The sequence below is a fragment of the Psittacula echo genome (genome assembly GCF_963264785.1).
Source record: "Psittacula echo genome assembly, chromosome: 2".
Classification (NCBI taxonomy): Eukaryota; Metazoa; Chordata; class Aves; order Psittaciformes; family Psittacidae; genus Psittacula; species Psittacula echo.
This window is the reverse complement of record NC_137737.1, coordinates 21,400,658-21,416,762: the sequence shown is the minus strand read 5'-3', so window position 1 is coordinate 21,416,762 and position 16,105 is coordinate 21,400,658. Positions and strand designations below refer to the sequence as shown.

Here is a 16,105-nt window from a genome sequence, read left to right as displayed (position 1 = left end):
ACAAAATCACCTGTATATTTACATAACATATTATAACCTGGAGGCATCTTCTGAATGGGCACAGGTTCCCATGTGGAATGTGAAATGATGCTCTGCAAGGAACCAGTGTCATTTTGTGAGCTGCTTTTCTACCCCATCTAGCTTTCCTCTGTTTGGCCAGGTTAGAACGTAGAAGTCATCAGTACCAAAAGGCACTAAGAGAAAATTCTTGCCAATGGTAAATTATGAGGTAAATTATGCTAGCAAGTTTTGTACTGGAAGACAAGAAGGGACAGAACTGCCTTGGGACTTCTAGATTTGAGCTGAATTGTTATGCTGAACTGAGCTCAAGCCTTACAAATTTGAGGTCATGTCCTCAGACTGACAAGGCAGAAGGTACTGTGTATTCCCCTTTCCAAAGGAAGCAAGTGTAATAATTTCAGCACTGAGAAACGTTACTACTCAAAATTCTTCCATATTATTCCTAGGTAAAACAACAGATGCCTAACCAAAAAAGCAAGTATGGCAATGCTCCTATTTGTCAAGGTCTGAATAAGTCAGTTCATTATAAGCAAAATTTAGAACACGTATTCAAATTACCAGTCTGTTTAATGTGTCTATGCAAAGAACATGTTAAACAGAGAGATATGACATCCAAATACTCCTTTGCCAGTGGAAAAACAGCCCCAGGTTAATAAATGAAAACAGTTGTACATCTTTAACATTAGATGAGCAGGAAACATAAACAAGAATAAACAAAAATTAGCCTGCAATTTACGATGCTACCCTAAGGGAATAACAGTATGATACATAGAGGTATCATGTAACATTTCAGTATCATCACTTTATGATATCTGTACCTTTTCTTTTCAACAGAGGCTGCTCATATTCTCTATAACACCTTCTGTTGGCATGTTATTAGTAAGTGTCATGGTCCGTTAAATCACAGGTACTACTCAGTGTAATGATATCTAAGAAGACTCTTATGTTTTTCACTGCTTAAAAAAAAAAAAAAAAATTAAATAGTAAAATCATTTTTTCAAGAAGGGTTTGCAGATATGTTTTTTCAGCTTTGGAATTTCTGAAGAAATACCTGTTTGTGCAAAGACAAATTTAAGACTGTAAGGTTGGTATAAGTCTTTTTTGATTTTTCCTATTTATTAGACTCATTCTGGAATATTAATTCTACATACAACTATTACAGACTTTTCCTTCTCTTCACTAATTCCTTGTTTTATATTTTATATTTTCATATAATTTGAAAATATTGCTCTGTACAAAACTTTTTATACCCTGTTCTTAATTTGCATTCCAACTAATTGCTGTAGGAGTTTCACATTCTTTGCAAAAGGAGAGATATCTCCAGAAGTATTTTCTTTTGTTTTCCTTTCTTCCTCCTCCCCTGTGTAAAAACTATTCTAAAAGTACATTTACCAAAAGTCTATTTGCTATAAAAAACATCCCCATGCAGAATAGCAGTGACATGATACACCACAAATCCACTTGTGTAGTCTTTATCAATGACAACAGAAGCAGGATGAAGTGAAAGAAATAAATATGTGATTTAAATCAGCCATTTGTATATTTATTTGAGATTCTTCAAGTGAAGATGAATAGCAGGTTTCTAAATGTGATATTATGTGGGTAAGCAAATGAGTCATTATTTGTATTACAGTGCAATAGAGTTGGGCAAGAGCAACACTACAAGAGGGAATAAGCAGTCATATCTAACTGTTTATTCTATTACATTCATCACCACGGGCTGTATCTGTACATGTCAGGTCAAGGGCAGTAATCCCTGTTCACATGAATCATTCTCATTGCTAATGAAAACCATCCCTGATGCAGCGTGCTCAAAGACCAACAGCTTCATTGGGTGACAAAACCAGACCAACTCACTTCTGCAAGCCAGAATTCACAGGTGAGGCAGAATGGCTAGGGTGGATTCAGGGTTTAGGATGGAGAACAGATTAGCAGAGCCTGTTGGAGGAGATATGCACTGAAAATAAGATGGATAACTTTTAACTGGAGAACAACAGTGCTGTTGCATCATAAGCTATGTCTCCTTCCCACCTTGGCTGTTTGAGTTTCGAAGCCAGGGTCTCTCTCTCTCTCTCTCTCTCAAAAAGAGGCAACTTGGTTCTGAGTCAGTTTCCAAAGAGTGAGTTATAAAGTTATGATAACAATGAATCCTGATTATCTTTCTTCACAAGCTTCTTGGAGTCAGGGAAACAGAGATGGAATATAGTGGCACAGGAAGGAGGTTTTATTTTCCTTTTTCATTCTCCCCCTTCTTCTTTCAGTCAGTGCAAATTCTGCATACGTTTTATCTGTATTTCAAAGTGTCCAGATAAAAAGAAGAATATGCTTGGTTGAAGTGCTGATATGTATAGATACATATGTGGATGAAAAATTAAAAATCAACTGTGGAATAGCTTTTCAGGGCTGTGGCAGTGATGGCTGTGATTTGAGATACAGGTGGATTTATTACCAAGATTACAAACAAAAGTTATGCGCATTATTTGTCCTTAGGAAACATACTGCTTTGCCAAATCCCTGGGAATAAAACTGCACTTCAAACTATTTTTTCTTGCCTGAAAATTGCCAATATTCCCTCTCTCTGTGCCTGTAACTTTTTAATCACAAACCCTAATTTTAGGAGGGCAACAAATTTCAGAAAATGTGATGTTTCTTACATTGCAACGATGTTTTTACAGAAATTGTGGCGGCCCCATGCCAAAGCAAGGGGTGGAAGGCAATGGCGGGGGAGTTCCTGGGACTCTAGCTAGGAAGAAGGGGCTCGGCGGAGGTGAGGGCGGGAGGCTGCTATCTCACCACACATGGGCTTGTGGGAAGTGGGAATCTCAGGTTGAGTTACTCATCGTTTTGGAGTCAGGAGTGTGCAGAACCAATGATTTTGATGGCAGGAGGTAACGTACACATGTTTTTCAGGGAAGGTGCTGTGGGAGGACTTGCCGGCGGGCAGGAGGAGGCTTATACCGAGGACTGTCATCTCCCAAGTGTGCAAGCCTTCTGGTCCCGGGAGCCCACCAGCGTTGCTGATGTTCTCCCTCTGCACGGTATGAACAGGGGGCTGCCGCCGCCGCTCTACCCCTCCCCGGCAGGCGGCGGCGCTCGGACCGGACCGGGCAGGGGGCCAAGCGCTGTCCTGCGGTGCCCCGTCCACGGCAGCCAGGGGCGCGGGGCGGTGCAGCCCGGGGCTCCGCGCTGCCCGCCTGCGCTGATTGACACCGGGCCGGGCGGAGGCGGGCCCGGCGGGACCGCGCTGCTCCCGCCCGCCGCCACCGCCTTCGGGCAGCGGGTCCCGCGCTCCACCGCCGGGTTCGGCTGGGCGCGGGGCCGGGCCGGGTCTGCCGAGGCATGGCTGGCTCGCTGGGCAGGGGGGCGGCTTGCTGGCGGATGCGGAGCGCGGCGGGAGGCAGGAAAGAGAAGACGCCGGGAGGCAAGCCCCAGCCGCGGCACGGTAAGAGGGCGGCCGCGGCGGGGCTTAGAGGGGCTCACAGCGAAGGTGGGACGGGGAGCACCGAGGTCCGAGCGGGGCACCCCCGAGGCTAACTTGCTTGTGACTTGTCTTAGCCGCTGGGCTCCGTAGGGGGCAGGGGGATCCTCGTTTCCTTTCCCATACAGCGGGTTGGATGGGAGGGGAGCTCCCTGCCTCCAAATTCCGCCGAGCTGCCCCTCATGCCTTTTATTTAGCACGTACTGGGGCTAAGGGAGAGGAAAAGGCTTCGCGTGCATTTTGGCATTTGCTTTGATAGCGGCTTTTTTGATTGTTGCAGAAAGCATTTGCAACCTGGCAAACGCCAGTGAATCTGGGAAGAGTCCTCGAAATCTTTTTTGGCTTGCATCTGTCTGGTCTGAATGCCTGGGAAACACCGTTAAAAACACTGCTGTTGTCCCCCCTTTACTTGTTAGTGGAGACAGATGCTCTCTTCCAGGGCTATGCTGTGCACAAGCAGTTCTTTCAAAATCAGATCCTGGCTTTGGAAACAGAAGGGAACGGTCTTGCGTGAACTATTGAAAACAAGTGTTGAGGTTCGTGACCTCTTCACTGTGTGCAGATCGGTGAATGCGGTTACCTAGAGCTAAGCCTTGTCATGTATAGTTTCCTTACTGTGCCACTTGGCTGTCACTGTAGTCTGCTTTGATGAGCAAACCCAACTGCTCATAGATCCGATCGCAGTGTCTGGAAATCTCACTAGAATTTGTTCTGTGTGTTCCCCTATTGGGAACACTCTAGGGAACAAATAGGGGAACTGTTTGGGTAAGTGGGTTTGCGGAAGTCTCCCACCTAGCCCCTCAAGGATAAAGTAACAGTTTAAGTTGAGTTTGAGTTCTGCTTGAATCTGTGCTTGTTTGTTGTTGGGTATATTAGTTTCCAGAGTAACTTTCTGCCTTTTCCAGAGGAAATAATTTGACTGAAGGAGTAATTTGCACTCCTCACAAGGATGAAGAGTGCTGTAGTGCATGCAGCAATCTTGACGACAAAGGTGTTGGGATGATGAGGAACCTGGCATTTTAGGTGACAGTGTTCTGAAAAAGGTGCTTGCTATGAAAGTAATAATAACCCTGAATGCCTGTCTGAAATGAGAGAAAGCTAGAAGTCACTTCTCCAGCCGACTTTCACCCAGGTGTTTCTGAGCTAGAGTGCTTTTGCAGCCACACCTCCTCTTCTCTTTTGCTTGTTTGTGCATCTTTCACAAGGCAAAGAGGAAACAGACTAAAAGTCTGAGCAAAGGTTTTGTCAGTGGATGTCAGAAAACCTCTAAAAGAAGTGACTGTGCAGAAAAGGAAGTGTCATCCAGCTAGAGAATAGAGGTGGCTGTTTAACAGTAGTTGTAAATATTTATCCTATGAATTCCAAGTGTGATGCTGGTAGTGGGGAATAACAGATGAACAAACGAGTTGGTGGGATCCCTCTAAGTAATATCTCTGTTATTTGTGGATGTTACGCAGTAGTTAGGTGCATAGACCAAAATCCTGGATGCAATGAAGTCGATGGGAATTTTGCCACTGACCTGAGAAGAGCCGTGATTGAACCCACAGACTGCGTGATGTAAGGTGTCTGGCCAAGCTGAAAACCTTTGCCTGATACAGCTATGCAATTGTGGCAAAGTTTTATACTTCTGCAGTATGCCGCCGTAGTCAAAATATTATCAAAGTAGCTCTACCATAAATTAGTTAATTTAGGGAGATATTTTGTAACAGAGTTCTAATTTAGCATAACAAAAAAGGTGTGGTGTGCTTCAGTGTCTCAGAGTTACTTCTTCAAAATGTTTTGTAAAGTGTCATATGTCAGTAAATTCTCATTTAAGTAATTGCTGTAACAACATGGAACACTAAATTTAAATGCAGCACATACGGTTCGCATCCCAGTTACTTTTCAACTGTACTTTAAGGATAATCATTCTTTCTGCTGTGCTGTCTTTGCAATGTACACTGTCATTATTTATCAGGTCATTTACTATCCTTTAGGAGCTCCAAATGTAAGGCAAAACCAAAATTAGACCTACTTTGTACATCCCTAATACTGATTGTGTTCTATAGGGAGATTTTTGGGGAGAAAGAAAGAAAGTGTAGTATTACTTTAGCATGCTTCTTAAATTTTCAAAGTTATAGAAACCCTCTGTTTTCCAAGAATGGATTCAGGATTTACCTGAAATTAGATAAATTTCAGATTTTTTAGACAGTATTGATGATTTCATGCAGAAATGGGAAATTTACATAAAATGTTAAAGCTGTAGCATTAGAGGGTTTATAAGTAAGACAAATGTGCTGTGTGAGCTGTCAGCAATATTTAACTGGCAAGCAGACTCACAGGTTTGATTCATGCATGCATGCAGTCATCAAAGTGAAATGAGAACTGTTCACAAGAGAACTGGGAGTTATTGAAAGTATGGAAGACTTTTGGGGAAGTAATGTTATTCTTTCCTATTCTCTCTTTGCTGCAAAACCATTTCAATGTGCCACCAGCCTCTGTTGGTAAAATGTGGTGTAGCCCTGTGTATCTGAATGGCACTGTTGTGATTGACACCAGCTAAAGACCAAGCACGGTACTTCTGTGTATGTTTGGCTTCAGATATGTTTATCTGGGCATCACTTCAGGATCTAAATTGGCAGAGTGCATACTGAGTTGGGAACACCTGAGCAAATCTGCCATTTAACTGAGTCAAGTTACAAATATTTGCCAGCTTTGACATTCTTTTCACCTTTTATATGAGCAATTATGGAGACTATGCTATACTTTTCAAATATTTTAAAACACAACATGAAATTTTCCCTGTGATCTCATGTTCTGAAGTTCTTGTTTTGCACTTTTTATAGTTTGTAAAGTACAAGCATTTCTATCCATTGTGGTCTAGGCAGTAAACAAAGTCTTTGTCAAGATGCAAGCAAAAAGTCAAGATCCTGTTAAGATGATGAATAATAACGGTCTTGTAAAAAGCCTATTTTTAAATGATTTAATGTTGGTTTGGCATTGACACCTTACTTGTAAAGTCTCCTAAGAGCTTCAAAACCTGGGTGGAAGGCTACAGCCAGAATTCTCTAAGTGGAAGATGTTAATGAGTAGCATCATGGAAACAACAGTGTAAATCAAGTAGTATTTTACTGTGCTACTTAAGAAAACTTAGAAATACTTGGATGAAAAAATCTCCTCCCTTGAGGAGCACATACAGAAAGTTTGTGACTAGAGGTTATGAAACACAAAGGTATTTTCAGTGGTGTCGAATAATTGAAAACAACGGAGAGAAAGCTTTTTAAAGCTATGTGAAAGTTAGAAATAAAACAATCACCAGTGGAAAACAGAGCAAGTAAATAGTGCTAGATGAACACGTGGGAGTGTGTGCATACAGAGGTGATATTTTAGACAGAAAATGATTACTTCTTAATTTATTTTATTTCTTTTTTTTTTAAACAAAATGTCACAAATTTAGGCTGGGGAGCAGAAGTTGTCTGTGCTTCAGCCAGCACAATGAAATCAGTTGGTATTGAGCCAGTACGTTGGGTCATGGCCAGGTAGCCTGGATAAATGAATGTGAGCTCTAGCGGCACAGCTCTGTTTTTCACCTGGACCTGCCAACCAATTTTAGTCTTCACCTGTCTAGAGCTGTCACAGAACAGGACAAAAAAATGTTGTCTTGATTTCTGCTTGGTGTTTATTCCACTTGAGTGTAATGGAAAGGCTGTAACGCGGTAAGGACAGAAGTCAGCATATTATGTCTCTAGAGAAGTGGACTCCTCTAACTGTGTTGAACTGGTGGAAGAGCTGCATACAGACCTGCACATTGTTTTACTCTTGTGTAAACTTAGATATATACATATATCCTGATGACAATGACTTCTGGTTGCTGCTGGACTAGACTAAATCCACACTTAATGGCAGGGCAATAAAGTTGTGCTTGAGTTTTTCCACTTTCAGATGTTCTCATCTTCTCACATTTATTCTTGAAACATTCCAGAGTATGCTTCAGTATTTTTTGTCAGCTTGTTCCTTTCTTTTCCCTTCTGTGTCTCCTGGGAAATAATGTTCTTGGTCATATTGAGGTAGTCATAACTAAATCTTCTGTTTTGTTGGAGGCATAGTTCTCAATGCCTCACTTTTTACACTTGGCTTACTGTAGTATTTGTAAAAGTAAATGTCTGAAATTCATGTAGGCATTTTTTATATATCTATTTATATATATAAATCTAAAAATAGAAGTTGTCTTCTTGAAACAAATAAACCTCTTTTCTGTGATCAGCTGGAATAATCTGCAGGTAGACTTTAAATCTTAAAGCATTTTTATAGTCTGTATGTTCAGAAAGTGTGAACATTGATGCTATTTCTGCTTCGATCTACTAACACTTTGATGCCTCAGCCACTTTAGGGTCTCACTAGTCAGTGAGTTTGTGTTTGTCATGTGTAATGCAGATCTTGCTGTGAAGGCATGGCTTTCAGAACAAATAATGGGTTAAGATAAAGGGGTAAAAGAGTTAGTTTACCAAATGTATTTTAACTTGCTTAGCCTTCTCTTTGATGCAGATGCCAACTGATACCTCTTAATCAGACTATATATGTAAGAGGTACAACCTCTTAAAGAACTTGTAAGATTTTAGGACTTAAGTTCCATTCTGTGTATGGTTTGTTTGTTTGTTTTTAAAATCAGTTCATAATCGTGTTACTCTAAAAAATAATACTCTAAAAGGGTAATACCCTTCGTGGCTGGTAATGGGCGCAATAAAACCAGTAGGTACCTCTTACATGCCTGCATGTACCTTTTCTCCCCTAGGTCACCGGGGAGGTTATTTATGATACTGATAAAACCTAGCATTATAACTTGCATAATTAGAAGTAATCAGAGCTACTGATCAATGGTTTATTTTAAATTTGAATTTACAATAGAATGAGAAACCCACCTTCTAGGTCATCTTCAAATACAACTTTACGATATTCATTTAAATCTAATTTCGGCACAGAAAAGTAGTTAAGAAACTGGAGACTTCCCCTCCATAACCAGATTTATTTTTCTGACCTTTTTTTTTTTTTTTTTTTACAGAAGATTTGGAGAATTTTAATCACACAAAGGTCATAAATCACTTTGCTGGGAAAAGCAAGGTGTGCTTTAAAAGCTGGGGGTGGGGAGATCACTTTCCTGATTATTTGGTTCATGCTGTTTAAAATTATGAAGCTGGGTGAAATGATTACTCTGACAGAACTATAGAATCTATCTCATTTTAGTACATTCTGAAGTATTTCATATTTTGAGTAGCCCTGGCTCAGGGGCATTTTATACTTACATCTGGAAGTTTCCAGTGTTAGTATTCAGTTTAGTGTCTCTGCCTTTGTCTTTCCATTTAGCCTTGCCATGGTACAACAATGAATCATCTTGTCCCTTAACTAAAGTTGGAATGTCTGTTTATGTACTGAATTTGTTTCATGACGTCACCATAATAATTGATTTGAACTGTGGCAACTCTGACTGCTTTCCCATATGTATTTGGGCTGGACTTTACCTAGTGCTATTCTAAGCAGCAGAAGGATAAGCCATCCCAAAACCTGGAATGTCTTTATCCTTTTAGGATTCAACCTCTCTTTCTCATGAAACTATAGGGTAGCATTTGCATATTTTCTCTGTGTATATGAAATCAGAGAGAGGCTGTAGTATCTCTAATCATACAAAATCATGACAGAGTTGCAATACACATAAAAGTATAACAGTTAAACCAGGAATATTGTTGTAGGTTTGCTTTGTTGTGCTCTGTTCTGTTGATGGATTTTAAATCAGTGCTAATTAAAATATTGAGGCATTAAATGAAAAATAAAACAAAACTATAGTGGCATTCTTTGATTAATAATGTTAATAGAGTGAACAAGTGTCACAGTGCAAATGAAGGGGCCACGTCTCAGGGAGGCTGGGCCAGCAAATGCAGATTCCCACCTCTTGCCATGTGAGTGGGCTTGCAGATAGCACTCTCATTGCTAGTTAAACAGTGTTTTGAAAATTAATGTCCTTTTATTAACAAGTTATTACGCTGACTGTACCTTGACTTATTTAATAGCACTAAGACTTATTTTGTGGTAGTATCATTGAAATGATTTTCTTTATTTCCATTAAAAAAAAAACCCCACTTTGTTCCATTTGGAAGGTAAATACTGAAGGATCTGCTAAATAAATAAAACCGAAATGTTGTGTAAAACATACTGTTCTTTTTAAGATGACTTTGTGATCTTGTGTACTGTGATGTCTAAGAATATTTTTGTGTGCTCTCTATGAACAATCTTCATTAAGAGTTGTTGATGCTGCATTCCTGTGGAAAATACCAAAAAATAGAAATGAGGAGTAGGAATTAGTGGGTAGAACTTTCTCCTGAAGGCAGATTAAAGTAGAACTGTTAGTTTGTGATAACAAACCCAAAAGCCTGTGGAGGGAAGTGAGAAAAAAAGACTTGTTATTGTCAATGACTGCATTGAGCTTTGCTGTACAAACCATTCCAGTATTTTGTTCAATACTTATCACTCTGAAACTGCAGAGCTGTCTAAACTGCTGGCATTTGTAGTGAGGGGGAGGAATGGGAGGTTGAGAAGAGATACTCTTTCTCCAGAAGCTGGATTGAGTAAATATGCGTAGTATAACCAGGTGTCCTACCAATTTAATCTTTTTGGCTGATAGTCACTGTGGTTTTATGTGGGAGGTCATGGTTGCTCCTAGAAAAGAAGTGGGTGTAAGTAAAATTTTTTAGGGGGTGAGAGGAGGTTCTGTAATAAGAAGCTGTATGTAGAAAGATCAAGGTACCCTTGCGATGCATTTGCATCATCCAGGATTGCAAAACAGATGAGATGCTGTGTTTGGTGGTGGGCAGAATGTCTCTGGGCTTTTGCATCACTTTTTAATACAAGATATCCCTATAATCAAACCTTGACATCATTAGTATACAGCTTATAATGTTCCAGCCTGTGTTTGAGGGAATGGGAATCGTCAATTTTCATTGAAACCAGAGGTGTGATTTTTTTTTTTGCTGTCTAGCTATTTGTAATTTCAAGAGAGATTCAGGTCTCAAATCCATTTAAAAACTGAAGGAACATGCTCTTTAGAACACAAGAAATGCTTTAGGGAAACACAGTCTTTTCCAGTCTGGATGACGTTGGACTTCTATAGATTCTCTATGGCAGGCTGCTCCCATCCAGGTATTGATTTCAGTTAACGTTTAAGTAGCCTGAGGCGTGGTCAGTTGTTTGTGTTACTGGTACAGTTGGGTGCAGCCTAAATTACTTCGAGCCTTTGGCCTACCAAGGCAAGTTCTAATGAAGCAAAAATGACCTTATCACTGGTTTTATTCTTTGTGCAACAGGAGGATGTCTTGTTATTTTTTACTGAGAAGTGGTAATGGTCTAATCAGTCCAGCAGCAATTTTTATTTATTTTTTATTTATTTTTGTATGTGTATAGTCTTTGTTTCCTGAATGTCCAGGATGAGGAGCTAGCCCCAGCTCAGTTACTTTACTTTTAGGGAGAGGACTCTATTGTAAGTGTAAAGATGGGAAAAAGATCACCTTTCAGAAACTGTAGTGACTGGAGTGAGCTTCTGATCTTGGAATGACTTGATTCTGTGGGATCAAGCTATTTGCTGAATGCACTATATCAGTTGGTAGCTTATTTTCAAGGTTTTTTGAATTCTGCTGTTTTGCCACTTGTTACAGGGACTGAAAGAGACAAATGATCTCGCAGAATGATAATTGATACCTGAGAGTTTTTCAGGGTTCTTAATAGCTTTGTTCCATTGCAGGGTGTCGTGGTTTAAGCCCAGGCCGTAAATCAGAACCACGAAGTCCACTTCCCCCCCCCCACCTTTCTTCCCTCCGCTCCTGGAGGGACGGGGAGGAGAATCAAAAGAATGCAGCTCCCACGGGTTGAGATAAGAACAGTTTAATAACTAAGGTATAACACAAATCACTACTGCTACCACTAATAGTAATAATGATAAAGGAAATAACAAGCAAGAGAATACAACCGCTCACCAACCGGTACCTCACCCCCACCCTGCAGTGCTCCAGCCCTTCCGGGAACTCTCAGTTCTACATCCTGGGCATGACGTGCTGTGGTATGGAATACCTCTTTGGCTAGTTTGGGTCAGGTGTCCTGTCCCTGCTTCCTCCCGGCTTCTCCTCCTCCCTGGCAGAGCATGAGACTCACAAAGTCCTTGGTCAGGGTAAACATTCTGACCAGCAACTGAAAACATCAGCTTTATCAGTATTATTCCCAGGTCGAAAGTCAAAACACAGCACTGCACCAGTAGAAAAAATGACTGCTACTGCTAAACCAGGACACAGGGACAGTAGATCTGGAGATGCATTGTGCATCATGGCTAGCTTTATTTCCCCTATCTTATTCCTGTAATACCATGATGGCAATTTGATGGTAGATGGACGTTTTTACCCAATGGTTTTTGTATTCTGCAAACTGACTATTTCTAAGTGTAAAAAGAGGAAAGTTGCAAAATTCTGTATTGCATTCTTTGTATGAGTGACAATAATATATGACTTTTTTTTTGTTTGTTTTAGTCAAGATAAAATCTTTAGTTTTAGTGAGTTCTGATCATATTCAGCGTATTTAATATAAACCTGAGGAATGACTAGAATAATTGACATTGGAAGAGTCCTAAGAAACATCTTTAGTCCAGTCTCCTGCTCTGTGTCAGCTGTGAGATCAGATCAATCTGCCCAGGGCTTTCTTCAGTCCAGTCCTAAAACCATCCAGGAAAGGAGAATCTACAAAATCTGGCAACTGGCTGCTTTTTCACAAGTCAAGATTCAAAATTGAGTCTGCAAACTGGAAAAATGGGAGTTCTAGACAATGGCCCCATCTTCCTAGAAATCAGGCCTAGAGTAAGTGGTGCCAAAACGATTCCACTGATAATCTGAAGTATCACTTGCAAAACACAGTGCAAAATGCCGCATTTTAGGATGTTCTATTAAAATTACCATGGAAAGCTAACAATTTGCTTATATGGTTCTTGAATAGAGTGGTAACTATTACTAGGCTTGCAATCGCTAATCAGAATTCACCTAGAAACATAGTAACTTTTTATGAGATATGGAAGTGTATGCCAGCTATCTGGCCCTGGAGCTATCTGTCGCAAAAATCAAAGTGTGGATAAGATTTTCTGACAAGAAGAGCCTTGGCAACTTGAGTAATTGAAATATTCCACTGTAGTCTATACCACAGAGGTCTCTGGTCATTATAATGGAGCTCTATAGCAGAGGCCATTTCACTAGGTTCTGTTAGAAGAAAACTTATGTGCCTCGCTGTCCATGAACCAGACATTCTGCATGTCAGTGGACTCTTAATTCTTTAATTCTGAAGCCTGTCTCTGGCTTCTTTGGCAAAGAGTCTGGAACCCTGATGTTCCAGTTGGATATGGGCTCACAGCCCTCTCTGAGTCCCGCCGGAGTGTAGTAACATGGCTGCCTGCTCTGAGGCTCCATGTACCACTCTGCATCGCGGTGGGTGGATTTCTCTGGAAGTCGTCTGTGTCTGTCATGAAGAATCTGTGCAAGAAGCTGCAGTTACATTTTGTCTTTATGTCCTGGTATCTTCCAAGGAAGCACTTTATAATTTTTGGTATTAACAGCCAGTGTCTTACATATCCTAATAAATTCACCTATTTGTTATATTTAATTTACTAATGCTTCTGCAGTCATGTAATAGGATACATTGGACCATGGACACTGTCAATGCATTCAAGGTAAAAGCATTTTCTTTCCTTAGTATTTTAATAACATCATTCATTGAGTTCTGTGACCATTAAAGACTCAGTTTGAAATTTTTCTCCTGCTTGTGTTCTCCCCGTTTGTTGTTATTATTATTATTATTATTATTATTTTAACCCGATATCTGATTTTATCTTTGTCCCTCTGCTCTTTGAAGGATTTGTTTTTAACAAGTACATGGGTAAGCGTTTCTGTCAGTACAGGTCTGATTCAGAAGTCTTTATTCAGTGGTTTTCCTAGGACCTTACATTCCTAGTAATACTTCAGGTGTCAAAGCTAGGGGCAACACGTGGTTTAGAAATGAATTCAATTAAGTCTTTTATGGTTTTCGTAATGTAGGAGAAAATTAAGGACTGTATCTGCTGTCAAAGTTGTGAAAATTTGGCAGTGGCTGATGATAATGGCAAGACAGGCTTCTCCTATTCCTAATCTTTAACATGTTTCTTAAGAATTAACACCTGCACTAAACCAGTTGTATTTTTAAATGTGTCTATGTGCAAGTAGGTGTGTATGAAACCAATCTGTGTAGCAGAAGGAATTACAATGAACTAATAGCTTTTTCAGAAATCTGTGTTCTCTGGCCATAACTTACTGAGCCTTGAATCTGGTGCATTGGAAATGTGCTGCGTGAAGGGTGACATGAAGTATTTTTATTGTCAGAACAGCACCGCACGGTGCATGTCTGTGTTACCTTGTTTTGTTTGTATGTTTTTGCAATAGAAGAAGATAGCAATAACAGCAGGCACTACTGAGGAGCGTGGCTAGGAACTCTGCTGCCATCTGTGTTAGCGCTGTCTGTTCATGTTGTGCGCTTGTTTCCATATGTATAGTTTAGCACTTAGTCTCTACAACAAGCCATTAGTAACATATCTGAAAACAGTTGTCATAATGAAAGTCGATGGCAAACAGTCATTTAAGAAGTTAATTTACTTGTTTTCAATATATATGCTCTTTTTTACTTCCTTTTTTTATTTTTTTCTTTCTTACTTCCTACTACTGTAGACACATTTCGTGAGATACTGCTGCTCATTCCAAATTTAAACTCATCATTTCTGGCTTTGTACATTGTAATAACCTCCACAGCAACCACTGTGATGCCATAAACAGAGGGTTTGACTTCAGGTGAAGAATGTAGGCAGTAAAAGCAGAAAAACCCATAAAGGAAAATGTGGGACGATGAGGAGCACAGGGAAAGTGATTATTCTGACTTTCTGGGTAGTGATTCTCATCCTCCCCCCACCAACTTTTTTTATCTTTATTGATAGCTGAGAGAAAATAAATTCTTTTAAAATGTCACAGTGGAACTTTCATTTCAGGCAGTATAGTTGAAAAACTATGTAAGCAGTGGGGTCTTATTCTGCATAGGGTTTCTTTTTCTCTCTTTCCATTCATTTTTTAAAAAATCACTTTAGTAAATCCACCCTGGGAGGAAAGTTTTGCTGCTGTACTTTTCCCAGGATGTGGCAAGCAAAATTGCATTTGCTGTTCAGAGAACGAAATTAAACTTGCTCTGTCCTGATGATCCACTACTCCTACACCCAGCACATTCCTAGGAGAGGCTCCTGCATGCTATAGGAGACAGTTCCCTGAATGTGCCTGCACCTGCTCTTGTGCATGAAGAAGCAGGAATAGATTCAGGCCCACGTAGCTCTCAAATTAGAATTAGGTACTCTGTGGAGTGCCTGTGTGTGTGTGTCTGCCTCCTCTCTGGGGTGTCGCTTTTGGAAAGGCAGACTTCAAACATGTCACTTTGCTTATAGGGGTTGAGATTACTTGCCATTCTGTAACGTATTTATACATGCTCAGAAAGGTCAAGGGTCTATGGAGCACTGGGCAATTGAGGGATACCCATTTTCAGCTTGCATCATCTCATGTTCAGAACATAGTTGCTAAATTGTAAGATCAGTAAAAGGAATTGGAAAATGCAGATTCCCATTGTGGCAACTGGAAGAGCAGACTGTTATTTATTTGTTTACTTGGGTGGCAGTGGGAAAGGCAACTTATCTCCCACACTTTTTCTTCTTGAGTAATAAAATCTCACTCTTCAACCACCCATCCAGTAGAGATTATGTACATAAACCTCTATTTCTAGGTTTTCGTGCTGCTTTTACAGCCATCCAGTTCTTTCTTCTGGGCCTTGGCTTCTCTGTAGCAGCTTCAGGTGGATAAATGCTCAGATGACCTTACGTGCTTATGTAGTGCCTTAACTACATGCCTAAAAGATTGCACAGCAGTAAGTACTTTTCTTACAGAGTAGAAGCTGAATGCATATAATGCCTATGGAGAAAAAATTCTTCAATAGCAGCAGAGAAAGCCCAAGGATCAACAAGGATCTCTGTTTTAATATAATACTGATATTAAAAAATATAAATTTATATTTATATAAATATAAAGCTTGTTAATGTGAGGAGACTCCCACTATATATATATATATATATATATATGTATATAAAGTTAGCTCTTTATATTTGACAATTCCAGCAGTTTTCATTTACATTTCAAAGCCAGAGAGTGACTCAGAGCAGGCCTATCTGTAATTCCTATAGTTCCTCTGTGTGGATGGCTGTTTCTGTAAAACTGACACAGTATGGGCAGTTTTCATCAATTTAATTTGTTCCATCTTCTCAGATGAGCCTTTAATCTCCTGCTTACTGATCCCTGGTTTATAATCAGATTTGACAGCGATAGGATGGTGGTAAATATCATGATGTGAAAATCTGTAACAAGATAGTGCTGTCATTTCTTCTCCTTGCTCCTCTGGCAAGGTGAAATTTTATTTGTGAAGTGTGGATAACTGAAGCTTAAACCTGCCAAGTTTCAGGCCATTTTCAGGTCCATCTGTTTACAAGTAAGCCTT

The 16,105-nt window shown here is 40.0% G+C and overlaps 1 protein-coding gene across 1 annotated transcript in view; it reads left to right on the top strand.

Moving 5' to 3' along the window:
• Positions 1-3,360: 3,360 nt before the first annotated feature.
• Positions 3,361-16,105, top strand: part of ZNF385D (zinc finger protein 385D) — a gene marked incomplete at its 5' end in the record, with an annotated part of 434,342 nt that continues 421,597 nt past the window's right edge. The window contains one exon of the mRNA XM_080639318.1: positions 3,361-3,463. Coding sequence (XP_080495444.1) covers positions 3,361-3,463 — 103 coding nt within the window. The remainder of the gene's footprint in view (positions 3,464-16,105) is intronic.